This window comes from Somniosus microcephalus, chromosome 6 (genome assembly GCF_052327205.1).
Source record: "Somniosus microcephalus isolate GS21.2 chromosome 6, FLI_Smic_1.0, whole genome shotgun sequence".
Classification (NCBI taxonomy): Eukaryota; Metazoa; Chordata; class Chondrichthyes; order Squaliformes; family Somniosidae; genus Somniosus; species Somniosus microcephalus.
In genome coordinates, this window is record NC_140992.1 from 43,329,837 (window position 1) to 43,343,842 (window position 14,006).

General features: G+C 41.4%; 1 protein-coding gene across 3 annotated transcripts in view; it reads left to right on the forward strand.

Moving 5' to 3' along the window:
- LOC147115650 (UAP56-interacting factor-like) overlaps nt 1-12,215 on the forward strand; it is a 41,006-nt gene extending 28,791 nt beyond the window's left edge. For all 3 annotated transcript variants that reach the window (XM_085990083.1, XM_085990085.1, XM_085990084.1), the window contains exons 6-10: nt 3,895-3,953; nt 6,566-6,601; nt 7,097-7,168; nt 7,722-7,848; nt 11,724-12,215. In XM_085990083.1, the coding sequence (XP_085846209.1) occupies nt 3,895-3,953; nt 6,566-6,601; nt 7,097-7,168; nt 7,722-7,848; nt 11,724-11,819 (390 nt within the window). In that variant the 3' untranslated portion in view covers nt 11,820-12,215. The remainder of the gene's footprint in view (nt 1-3,894; nt 3,954-6,565; nt 6,602-7,096; nt 7,169-7,721; nt 7,849-11,723) is intronic.
- The last annotated feature ends 1,791 nt before the right edge of the window (nt 12,216-14,006 follow it).

Here is a 14,006-nt window from a genome sequence, read left to right on the forward strand (position 1 = left end):
ACATATTTACAACAGTAGAATAGATTAATTGTATAACTAACATACATTTGGACTCACTTCTGTAACTATCAAATATTAACCTTTTATAAACATATTGGCCCAGTAATTCCGGGCACAACGCGTGAGTACAGACTGGGTACTCACGCGTGTGCCCGGAGGAATTGCCGGTTTTCAGCATGCACAGCGCATGCGCTGAAAACCGGCATTTCCTGTCCATTATTGTCAAAATACTACTCTGACAACGTTGCTATTATGCTAACAAACAAAGATACTCAGATATTGCGCTTGGCCTAACATATGAAATCAGATTACATTGGATTGTGAATCCCTTATGGAATCCTCCATTACTGCCAGGTTCTTCCTGGAATTCTACTTCCTGGGTTACACAGGAAGAAAGGTACGAAGGTCAAATGACCTCACACAGGAAGAAAGGAACAAAGGTCAAATGACCTCTGTTTCATACAAACACACTGCTAACACAATAACCACCACCAGAGGGTGCTACTGCATGTAAAAATGTCCAGAATGTCACTGCAATACGATAGCTACCACCAGAGGGTGCTATCTGCATGTAAAATGTCCAGAACAAAGATTGTGAGGGGGCTTGATCGGGTGGATGCGGTGAGGATGTTTCCACTGATGGGTGAGATTAGAACTAGGGGGCATAATCTTAGAATAAGGGGCTGCCCTTTCAAAACTGAGATGAGGAGAAACTTCTTCACTCAGAGGGTAGTAAATCTATGGAATTTGCTACCCGAGAGAGCTGTGGAAGCTGCAACATTAAATAAATTTAAAATGGAGATAGACATTTTACATAGATACATAGATACATAGAAGATAGGAGCAGGAGTAGGCCATTCGGCCCTTCGTGCCTGCTCCGCCATTTAATGAGATCATGGCTGATCCTTTAATTCAGTATCCCGTCCCCGCCTTCTCTCCGTAACCCTTAACCCCTTTTGCCCGTAGAAATATATCTAATTCCCTCTTAAATATATTTAATGAGCTGGCGTACACTGCCCTCTGTGGCAATGAGTTCCACAGGTTCACCACTCTCTGAGTGAAGAAATTCCCCCTCATCTCTGTCCTAAATGGTTTAGCCCTTATCCTTAAATTATGTCCTCTAGTTCTGTTCTCACCCGCCAAGGGAAACATTCCTTCTGCATCCAGTCTGTCTAGACCTGTCAGAATTTTATACACTTCTATGAGGTCCCCTCTCAATCTCCTAAACTCCAGTGTGTACATCCCTAAACTACATAGTCTCTCCTCATAGGTCATTCCCGCCATTCCTGGTATCAGCCTGGTGAATCGCCGCTGCACCCCCTCCATGGCAAGAACATCCTTCCTCAGATGAGGCGACCAAAACTGTACACAGTACTCGAGGTGTGGTCTCACCAGTGCCCTGTACAGCTGCAGCAAGGTATCCCTGTTCCTGTATTCTAACCCTTTTGCTATGAAGGCCAGCATACCGTTTGCCTTCTTGACCGCCTGTTGCACCTGCATGCTCGCCTTCAGTGACTGGTGTACAAGAACACCCAGGTCTCTCTGTACTTCCCCCTCTCCCAATCTATTGCCATTTAAATAATAATTTGCCCTCCCGTTCCTGCACCCAAGGTGGATAACTTCGCACTTGTCCACATTATAGTGCATCTGCCATTTATCCGCCCAATCGCCCAGTCTGTCCAAATCGCTCTGGAGCTTCCTGGTCTCTTCCTCTGAGCCCACCCCACCTCCTAGTTTAGTGTCGTCTGCAAATTTGGAAATGCTGCATCCGACTCCCTGATCCAGGTCATTAATGTAAATTGTGAACAGCTGGGGGCCCAGGACAGATCCCTGTGGTACCCCACTTGTTACTGCCTGCCATTCAGAAAATGAGCCGTTTATTCCAACTCTCTGTTTTCTATCTGACAGCCAGTTCCCTATCCACGCCAAAACTTTCCCCTTTATCCCATGAGCCTCAATTTTCCATGCTAATCTTTTATGTGGGACCTTATCGAAGGCCTTTTGGAAGTCCAGGTACACCACATCTACTGGCTCTCCCCCATCTATTCTACCAGTTACTCCCTCAAAAAATTCCAATAGATTAGTCAAGCACGATTTACCCTTTGTAAATCCATGTTGACTCTGTCCTATCCTGTCCCCATTTGCTAAGTGCTCCGCTATTTCATCCTTAATGATGGACTCCAGCATTTTGCCCACAACTGATGTAAGGCTTACAGGTCTGTAATTACCTGCTTTTTCCCTACCCCCCTTTTTGAATAGTGGGGTAACGTTAGCTACCCTCCAATCCATCGGCACTGTTCCCGAGTCTAATGAATTCTGAAAAATCATCCTTAGTGCATCCGCTATCTCTAGGGCCACCTCCTTCAGTACCCTAGGATGCATGTTATCAGGCCCTGGGGATTTGTCCACCTTCAATCCCTTTAGCTTCCTTAACACCATATCCTTAGAGATATTGATTTGCGTCAGTTCCTCCTTTGCCAATGTCCCTATTTTTCCCGATATCCCAGGGAGGTTTTTTGTGTCTTCCTTCGTAAAGACTGACCCAAAGTATGCATTTAGTTGATCTGCCATTTCCTTATTTCCCATTATATATTCCCCCGTATCTGACTGCAATGGACCAACTTTGGTTTTCACCAGTCTTTTCCTTTTGATATATTTATAAAAGCTTTTGGAGTTAGTTTTTATATTTTCCGCCAGCTTGTTTTCGTAAGCTATTTTGCCCCTCTTGATCATGCCCTTTGCCCTCCTTTGCTCTATCTTAAACTGTTCCCAATCTTCCGCTCTGGCGCTTTTTTTGGCTATTTTATACGCCCTATCTTTGGATTTTATGCTGTCTCTAATTTCCCCTGTTATCCACGGTTGAGTCACCTTTTTAGATTTCCTTTTATGCCAGATTGGTATAAACAATTTTTGCAATTTTGTCATTCTATCTTTAAATGTTTGCCATTGTTTATCTACCTCCAGTCCTCCCAGGAACGTTGTCCAATCAGACCTACTCAGTTCCCGTCTCATGGCATCATAATTCCCCTTGTTTAAATTCAGGACCTTAGTCTCTGAGTCAATTTCTTCGCTCTCCATTTCGAGTGAGAAATCGATCATGTTATGATCGCTCTGACCCAAGGGTCCCCGTACAACAAGATTACTGATTAGTCCCTTCTCATTGCACAGTACCCAGTCCAATATAGCCTGTTCCCGAGTTGGTTCCTCGACATATTGATCCAGATAACCATCCCTTAAACACTCAAGGAATTCCTCCTCCTCATTATTTTTACTGATTAGGCTAGTCCAATCTATATGTAAGTTAAAGTCACCTATGATGACAGCTGTGCTCTTATTGCACGCTTCTCTAATTTCCCTCGTGATGCCCTCCCTAACCTCTATTTTACTATTTGGAGGCCTATATACCACTCCTATTAATGTTTTTCGCCCCTCGCTATTTCTTAGCTCCACCCATATAGATTCTGTATTAACTGAGTTAATATCCTTCCTAGCAGATAAGGGAATTAGGGGTTATGGGGAGAGGGCAGGGAAGTGGACGTGAGTCTGGGTTCAGATCAGCCATGATCCTATTGAATGGCGGAGCAGGCCCGAGGGGCCATATGGCCTACTCCTGCTCCTATTTCTTATGTTCTTATTATGTTCTATCTAAAACCTTGGTGTGAATTCAAAAAGTTGGACGTTTTTTCCACAAATGTTGACTGGTTGATTTTTCACTGACAGTCTATGTGCCTCTGGACTTCTGGTCCTATTTCTTTTTGACTACTGTTAGCAGAACATTGACTACATTTTTTCAGAAAGGGAGATCTGGCTAACCATTGCTTACATTTTCATATTGTTGGCCTTGTTTATATCTGAAAGCAGTAATCTTTGTCTGATATGTGCTATTAAACCCAGGTGCATATGCAAACTGAACAAGGGATGAAAGGAGCAGCTACTAAGAAAAGAACACTACCGTAAGTTTAAACATTGAAGAAACTATTAACTGCAGTAAGAACTGTTTAACATTGTTTTCCACATTTAGATGTGACGTGTTCAAGTTAAAAGATGTTTAAGCACATCCAGTCTGATGCGGAAAAGAGTTCCACATTCTTAAATCACAAGATTGTACTTGATTAATTTGGGTGTATCCTTAAATGTCTACCATGCATTTTTTCCTTTTTGTAAGTTGAGTTGGTGCCCTCAAGCCAAATAACCTTTTGGAATAGAGGTTTTCAAAAAACACAAGCGTCTTCTGGAAGTGATACAAGAGATACATTAGGCCGGATTTTGCTCTCTGCGGCGAACGAATGGTGCCAGCTGTTCATTGCACTACCACTTACTCACAGACTTTCTATGGGATTTTTCACTGCAACTTAATGTAAATTAGAGAGCGAAACAGCGCAGGGATCTGTGAACAAGAAAAGCAACTGTGTATCTCCTTAACCAATCAGATTGAAGAATCGTTGATGAGCAGCGCAGAGTCTGAACCAGGAAGTGTAAGTTTAGAATATTGAATTCAATGTCAAATCAGGTACAGTAAGCAAAATAAAGAGAGGGAAAGAAGTATGGGATAAAAAGAGAGAGGTAAGAGACAGAAAAAGGTTTTTTTTTATTACTTTTAAAAAATAATTTAAATCTCCAACAATAAACTTCTAAATGTTAATTTTCAGTGCCAGAGGGGTTTGTTTGGCAGTAATTAAGACTTATCACACTGTTAAAAGGGTACTTAGACTGGAATGGACAAGACCTAATTTTTTCTAGCAAATTTAGTTCCTATCTCTGAGGCACATACAGCAACTTCGCACCATTCCATGTATTTGAACGGTGAGTCAGACAGCAAGATGCCATTATAGTACAGCTTCTAAAGGAACCGCTCATTGGACTGCACATTCCAGATTTTTGCGTTTAATTGTGCATGTGCGGTCGTCGGAAATTGCTGTCCGATTTACACTTTAATAACAGTGAGCGCTGTTAGCCTCACCGTGCTTTCTACAGCAGATTGTGAGGGGGCTTGATCGGGTGGATGCGGTGAGGATGTTTCCACTCATGGGTGAGACTAGAACTAGGGGGCATAATCTAAGAATAAGGGGCTGCCCTTTCAAAACTGAGATGAGGAGAAACTTCTTCACTCGGATGGTAGTAAATCTATGGAATTTGCTACCCCAGAGAGCTGCGGAAGCTGCAACATTAAATAAATTTAAAATGGAGATAGGCAGTTTCCTAGCAGATAAGGGAATTAGGGGTTACGGGGAGAGGGCAGGGAAGTGGACGTGAGTCTAGATTCGGATCAGCCATGATCCTATTGAATGGCGGAGCAGGCCCGAGGGGCCGTATGGCCTACTCCTGCTCCTACTTATGTTCTTATGTAAAATCCAGCCCATTATATTCTGGTTTTGGTGCTGAAGTAATGGTGCAATTCTCAAAAGTGTCTGTTTCAGTAATATGTAGATCAGAAATGCTTTTTTTTTACCATAATCCACAAATGTTGAAGTTTTTGTTTTCATGGGCAACGAAGTGGCATTCTTTGGGGTGGTGGGCAGCGGCACTTATAAGGTGTAAATCATATAGCTGCTGATACTAACAGATCTGTGTTCTGATTTAGGATTTAACCCCAGTGAGGCAGCAGTGCTAAGAGGAGCCCTTTCGAAACCTCCAGGTTCATGCAATCCACACCAACAATTAAGCACAAATGTTGCCTGGGTTTCATCTGGATTGTCAGGGCTTGGCTGTATGTGGCCTTTTGGATGCCCTAACCCAGTCAGATCTCTGATTTGTAGGCTTCTTAAAGTTTTCTGAGCGGCATTTCTGATAACATAAGAAATAGGAGCAGGACTAGGCCATTTGGCACATCGAGCCTGCTCCGCCATTCAGTAAGATTATGGCTGATCTTCTACCTCCACTCCACCTTCCCGCACTATCCCCATATGCCTTGATTCCCTTAATATCCAAAAATATATTGACCTCTGTCTTGTACATACTGAACGACTGAGCATCCACAGCCCTCTGGGATAGAGAATGCCAAAGATCCATAACCCTTTGAGTGAAGTAATTTCTCCTCATCTCAGTCTTAAATGGCCGACTCTTTATTCTGATACTGTGACACCTAGTTCTAGACTCTCCAGCCAGGGGAAACGTTCTCCTAGCATCGACCCTGTCAAGTCCTGTCATTCTTCTAAATTCAAGGGAATATAGGCCTAGTCTCCTCAATCTGGCCTCCTAGGACAATCCCCCTATCCCAGGAATCAGTCTGGTAAACCTTCGCTGCATTCCCTCTAAGGCAATTATATCCTTCCTTGATGCAAGATGACTGTTGTACAACAAAAATATGTATGTGGGAATTACTAGGTTACCCCCCTTTCTAAAAATGTATTTCAAATGCATAACAATCAAATATTTTAAATTTGCCTGCATTATGGCTCGTGTGCTTGATCTCTAAGCCAGAAATTGCTGTATGATTCAGGGAACCTGAAATGATTGAGAAGCAGTATTTACTCGTTATTATGTTGCTCTATGAAATAATTCTATTTTTGTAATAAAAATTTGATATTTGAGGGTAGAGAATCTGATTTTCAATTTTATTTTTCAGGTGGTTAGCCAATTCTAGTGCTACTACAGTTGACCAGTAAGTCATTAAACTGTGAAGATTGGTGAACACTACACCTGTATGTGCTAAGTGAATTAATTACTGATGGGTGGGCAAGGGAATTCATTATTGGAGGATGTGTGAAACAGTACAAATTGGTACTTCTAATTAAGTCTTGTCTACACAAGTGCAGTTTGGAGTGTAATGTAGCTAACCCAAGTACAAAAAAGGAGCTTCCATATTTGAGCATGGCCTAATTCATGTTCTTTTCACATACTAATGGATCTGTTTGGAGTAGATTCTTAAAATTACAGTGGGGATTTAATATTTTACAATTTATGGATGCAATATTTCTTTGATGCATTTGTGGACAGAAGTGCCAGCCAGATATTTTCATATGACACCATGCAAAATATTTTTGGAATTTAAGGAAATAGAATATATAATTCCTTTATGATTAGCATCTGCTGTCAGTCACTTGGATACTTTATAACACTATCTACTAATGTTTAAGCTGTTTCTCCTCTCTTTCAGAGCTCGCATTCCCAGTACCAGCGGAGGAATTTTGACTGTGTCCATTCAGAACCCATCTGCCAAGAACACAGAGTATGTGTCTCTTTCTTTTGATCATTATTACTTTTATGTGCTTCATGACTGTCTTCTTATTGTGTTTACCTGTCAAGCTAGCTGTGTTCAAGTTGTGTACTGGAGCTCAGTCGTTTGATCTATCTTCCGTAACATGTATTAAAATGTGTATTCTCCTTTCAAACTGCCCCCCCACAAATTTTCACTTTCTGTGGTACCTTTCCATTCCCTTGACTGGCCTTTGTGCATCCTCCCTTCCCTCCACCGCACCATTGGCAGCAGTGTCTTAGGTGCCTAGTTCACAAGATCTGGATTTTCCAACCTAACCCTCTCCGCCTTTCCACTTCACTCTCCTCCTTTAAGCGCCTCCTTAAAACCCACCTCTTCGGAAAAAAAACGTTTGGTCTCCCCTCTAATGTCTCCTTTGGCTTGGCGTCCATTCTTTCCTGATTACGCCTTTGTGAATACAGTGTGATTTTTTTTTTTACATTAAAACGCTTCTATAAATGCAAGTTGTTGTATGAAAGGAAGAGAACTTATTTTGTTCTGTTTAATCTTGAATTTTTTCCCATAGTTCTCAACAGTTCCGGAGCAGACGTCCCCCTTTGATTCCATTTGCAGTTAAAAAGGAGACGGATGAAAAGAAAGGGCCACCAAAAGGAGTGCCTCTGGAGTTTGACATCAACAGCGTTGGCAGACAGGTAAAAGTTTGCAAAAGGTTTTACCAAATTGTTTCGATCAGCTTTCCTTTTTGTGAAGGGCCACCGTTCCAACCGGTTTCTCGATGGAGAGCCATGCACTGCACCTTGAGGGTTGCTATTCCCTACATATCGAACTCTTGATTTGTCACACCGATGCACACATTTGCCAAAAGTGGCATTTCCACTCCAGATGGGATGAAAAACCCTACCTGACTTGGTGTTCCATTGAAACTCGTTATTTGACTTGCTTTATCCATTTGGTGGTAGCCTCATTGCTTTCGCTTGTTGGAAAGCAGCAAGAGGGGAGAGCACTGATTCCAAGTTACTCGTTGTTAAGAATTCAGGTACAAGAATATCCAGTTCAGGTTACAGTAGTGTTAGTCGCTCCCTTAAGCGAGTGTCTCATTTTTGTAGGAATTGCCTGGCACACCCCTGGATCATACATCATACAAGCATCCCCCCATAGCCTGAACTGGATATTCTTGTCTTGTACTCCTTCAATAGCTCTGAAGGTGGACTAAGCAAACTCTTGGTGAGATGAGGCCAGATATGAATTGCTAAGCTACTTTATTTCACAGTAACAACCATTCTGACTAGACTCGCAATTCAATCTGTACAGCTTATATTTGCATAGTAATACAAAATAAACACATCCCGCTAGCCTACATCAGTGAGTCGTCTTTCTTGACTTAAACTAGATGGTTTATAGCGTTTCTAACTTGTTTGTCCTAGCAAATTCCCCCTCCGCTTTCCCTTTAGTAATCTGCCTCATAGCCTTTGTTTCAAGCTGCTTTTCTCCCTATGTTGAGACAGTCAACGTAACATAGTCAGGCAAGAATGAATGGAGACTGAGATACACCTAAAGCAGCAAGTCTGCTGAGGGCCACAGATGGAGAGGTGGGTTGCAAATGGCCCTAGTCCATGCTTTAAATACTATGGATCTTGCTCAGTAGTACTCCGTACAATCTGGGAAACATTTGAGGGCCCCCTTCCTTTCACTTAGGGCCTTCAGTAGATCACCTCGTTCCTGTGCCTCTACTTCTGCTAATATGTTATATGACTGTGTAATGTTGTCCAAGCTAGGATTTAGTTCTGTTCCTTCTGCTTTTCTTGCTCTGCAGCAAAAGAATGCAAGGGGTTGCTCTTAGGAAGCAGGGTTATCTCAACTTTCTACTAGCATGTGAAGAGGTCTTAGAAAATAAGAGGTTTTGGCTCTGTTGAACTTCCTTACAATTGTCAGCAATGTCATGTATGTTGTCAGTATTTCCTGGATCACCAGCTCTTTAATCCCATATATCTTAGATTAATCCACTTCATTTGGCATTTTTCATATCAAACCTAACTTGGTTTCCCCAGATTCATTCTATATCGCATCAGTTCCTCATAGCAGTTCCAGTTCCTACTTCCCTGAGGGCACTTCCGATTATGCCAGAAGTGTTCTTTCATGATGTTTCTGGGAGCCTCTTTGGTGGCTTGCTAATAGGTCCGCTGTGTGGTCCTTGGAGTGTACAACTCAAATGTGGGCAAGTATCTTTGCTACCAGAGATCTCCAATTGCCATAGTGAGATCGGCTGGCATTGGATTGTTCCTCTAAGGTCTCCAGTTATAGAAAGGAGACTCTAACTTTGATTTTGAACTTGACCTCCAGGCATATTTCAGAATAACAGTCCTGGGGTTCTTATGCCCAAACGGTTCTGTTAATCTTCTCTCTTTCTGATCATTCTTACTTCCTTTAAACAATTTCAACTGACTGGCTTCCTTTGCACTCAGCACAGCAGCTGGCAAAAATGTTGTAAATATTCAAGCAAATGTGAAGATCGGAGTTTAAACTCAATCATTGGCATTAAGACATGAGACGTAGGAGTATGTCATTTGGCCCCTCGAGCCTGCTCCGCCATTCAATAAAATCATGGCTGATCTGATCTTGGCCTCAACTCCACTTCCCTACCTGTTTCCCATAACCCTTGACTCCCTTATTGTTCAAAAATCTGTCTATCTCCACCTTAAATATATTCAATGACTCGGCCTCCACAGCTCTCCGGGGAAGAGAATTCCAAAGATTCACGACCCTCTAAGAAGAAATTCCTCCTCATTTCCGATTTAAAGGAGTTTCCCCTTATTCTGAAATCATGCCCTTTATTTCTAGATTCCCCCACGAGGGGAAACATCCTCTCTGCATCTTACCTGTCAAACCCCTTCAGAATCTTATGTTTCATATAAAATAGGACATGCTTCTTTAACTATAAATCTGTAATTCTTTAAACTCCTTTTTACTCTTTTTTCTTACTTCATGTGTATTTAATGGTGGTATATGTAAAAACTGCTGCAATCAAATCCATATAAAATGAATTGCACAAAGATCATGCAGTTGAAGTCAACATGTATGGTTTGCCTAATCAAGTGCATACGAATTCTGCATATAAATTTCAGATTAAATGGACCTAGGCTACTCATTGTTAATATTCAGTATAGGACCAATTTTGGACACTATTGAGACAAAAGTTCCTTGATATTACCCCAATTACTAGTTTCACAGAGATGCTCACTATATTACTTATTTATCACTGACATTGCTACCTTAAGTGATAGCACCACAGGTACAGGGTGAACACCGGTAATCTGGCACCCGACGGTCCGGCACCTTCAGTGGTCTGGCACGAGGAAGGTCCTGCTGTCACATTCCCTCCCTGGGATGGGTCCGGCTCGGGTCCCGGGACCGCCGCCGGGTCAGGATCAGCGCCTGGACCGAGCAGCATCACCCACGTTTGTTAATTCTTTTTCTATCCTATATTTATTTATTTTTAGTTCCTTTTTATCCAGTGACTTCTTGTTCTGGGTGCTAACAATTAAATAAATTCCTTGGTGTTGAGGGAGCCTGTGCTCACCACACATCCACCAGATTGTACCAAAGATAATTTGTTTAAATGATATTTGATCTGTAAGACACCCGCTCCGGAGCTATTTAATTGGAAAGTGTCAACGGTCTGATTCTCATTTAGTTTGAACCTAAAAACAGATGAAGTTACTGGGTTTCATTAATCTTCAATATTTATTAAGTTACATAATTAGTTATTAGTAAACCTTGGCTGAATTCACTTACCACAACTTGCATTTCACATGAAAGTTGTGTCCACTTAACAACTTCCAGGAGGTATTCACTTTTCAACCTCAATATACAATAAATGCAATGTTTTGTCTTTTGACACTTTTCTACATTTGATTCTCTAAAGCAACTGGTCACATATTCTCATGGATCACAACAAGATCCTATATTAATCATTCCATTTAGATAGTTCCTCCAATGTTTTAATTGGTAAATGCATTGCCAGGGCTGGAATAAAGCGATGAGATTTCCCCACATAACGTGTTGCTAAAATTTCAAAAATAATTTATTTGGTGAAGCGCTTTGAGATGTTTGACATGAAAGGGTACTCTACAAATATAAATATTTGTTTAAAAATGCACACTAGGAAAGTCGCCAATTTAACTATGGGCTGTACTGAATTGACTGATTTCCGCTGAGGGCTGCTATAGTTGGCCTCGGCACCCCTGGGTAGGAAACATTAGCCGGCTGCCAAATGTGCAGATGGATGTCGAGGGAGGACAGGATTAGGGTTGTCTGTGAATTCCACTCTCTCTCGGCTTGCATGTGAAAAATGGCAATGGAGTGAGGTATCAGAGGGCTGCTGGTGACTGGGAACATAGTCCAGCATAAGCCTGAATCCTCAGCAGGAGAGCGGGGATTACAGAACTTCAGATTTATAATCTTTTTTTTGCCCTATCTTTGTGGAAGTTTGTGTTTGGGAAGATAGTTATGCAGACAGAATGCCTTGACACATGTCACAGAAAATAATTGTATTTTTTTCTTCCTGTAGACTGGCATTACCTTAAATGAACGATTTGCAATTCTGAAGGAGCGGAGAACAGCAGAGGCACCAAGCAAAGGAGGACGTTTTGTGACTGTGGGATAGATGAGCTGAATGACAGTTGATCTGGCAGAATTGTTGGAAGATTGTTCACAGGCACTCTGGAGTGATTTGCTGTCACAAACTGACTACACGTATAAGTGGATCTACTTGACTGTACTTTAAGGATTGTACAGTAACTATACAGAGGAACTGCTGACATTCCGATTATGTTTTAAAGTTTTGTTTTTGTCTGGAGAACAGTAGTTGGAGCTGATATTGAACAGACTGTTTTAATTGTCTCATTGCAAAGACTGAACTTTGTTAATTTCAAGAAACAATTCATTAGGTAAAGAGAATGTTTAAATCCAGCACAGACGTTTGACCTAAAATTCAGTATTTTTGATGACTTGTTGAAGTTTCAATCTAAACTTTTTTTTAAATTAAAGTTTACCAGTTTCACAGTTTTGTAAGAAGGATTATGTCTATTGAATAGACTTCTTGTCAAAAACTCTACAGATACTTTTTCTTAATTGGTGATGACAGGTGTTTTCAATCCTTTCCAGCGAGAGTAGCCATAAAGCACCATAACTATTCTCAAAGGTGGCTGCATAAAACCTCCAGACTTAAAATGCAGCTTTGTGGTAATACAAGACTGTAGTAGTTATTTTCTTAATGTTGGCAATGATGTGAGGTTGTGCATTGTATAGTCTGAGGAAATTGAGGTGCAGCATTTGAACATCAGTTATGGGAAGGCATTACATTTCCTTGAAGGTGTCTGCATACTAATTAATTGAGTACTATTTTGAGGTATTTTGTATTAAATCTCAATGGGAACCTTTTAGTGAAGCTCTCCTACTGAGATGTTTAGATGTTTAACTTTAGGTTTCTAATATTGAGTACAGTGTTTAAAAGGTTTAATTTGATTCTCACATAAAACAGTAGGTAATGCCATGGATCATTTGATCAGAGCATGTCCATTTTGTAATGGACATGCTGTGATCACATGTCCCAGTCATTCCTTTAAGAAATTAAAATCCTCTGCCATATGCTACATTACATGAGTGGCATGAGCATAATTTTTCATATATAACTTGTACCTGTTTTACATTAAAAATAGATATGAAATCTAGTTGTGTGCCACATGTGAAAACCTTTACAAAAATGGACTCCCAAATCCAGGTACGCATTGTATGAAAATTCTGAGGTTTGGGGGTGGGGGGCATTGTCTAGATTTAAATAATTTTAGCACAGCAATGGGCTCTAACATGGATCCCATGCAGACTGTTTCTCCCTCCTCCCTGGTGAGGTACCGACAAAAAAAAAGACAGGAAAAAATTAACTGGTCCATCAAGTCCACACCCCATCCTGCCATGCAGTCTCCTAAGAGAGACAAAAAAACAGGCCAATTTAGAAAACAAACTAGGAAATTTCTCTCTGACCTCTGACGGCGACCAAACAAGCTCCAGGAGACCATAGTATCTGGGCGACACAATGCCCAAAGACAAAGCCACCTTCTACATGTAGAGATTTGCCACTCGAGCAATCGAGAGGTTCCCCCTTGAATGCTTGAAGTAAATCTGTATACTGCATGTGCTGGCAACTTATTCCAGAGGTTGACGACTATATGCAAAGAAGTAGGGTACCTACTAGTATTTAACCTAGTTCTATGCTTTTGTAACTTATACTGATGTCCCCAGTCCTGATTATCTCATTATTACATTTTAAAGATCTGAAGCATATCTCCTCTAAATCTATGCTTTGCCAAAGTAAAAAGCCCTAATGCTCTCAGCCTCTCTTGGTAACTGAGGGCCCTTAAACTAGTTAACAAGCTGGTGTTCCTTCTCTGCACCTTTCCTAAGGTCTCTATATCCCCCACCATGTGAGGAGACCAGAACTAGACATAATGGTCCAGATGTGGCCTGGCCAGGGCTTTGTACAGTATTATGGAGCAAAAAGAATGAAGGTTAAATTATTTAATTCACTGTTGACCACTCCTTACATTACTTTGCTGATGATCAGATGTAAGCTGGGTTGGATTTATCATGCTTTGTGTGGACAGGACATACCTGGGCAATTCTCCACATTGTTGGACGGATGCCATCTATTGTAGCTATACTTGGAGCAGTGTGGCTGGAGGCACAGCTAGTTCTGGAACCAAGGTCTTCAGAACTACAGCCGAGATGGTGTTGGGGCCTGTATCCTTTGCTGTGTCCACTAAACTCGGCTACTTCTTAATGTCATGCGGAGTTG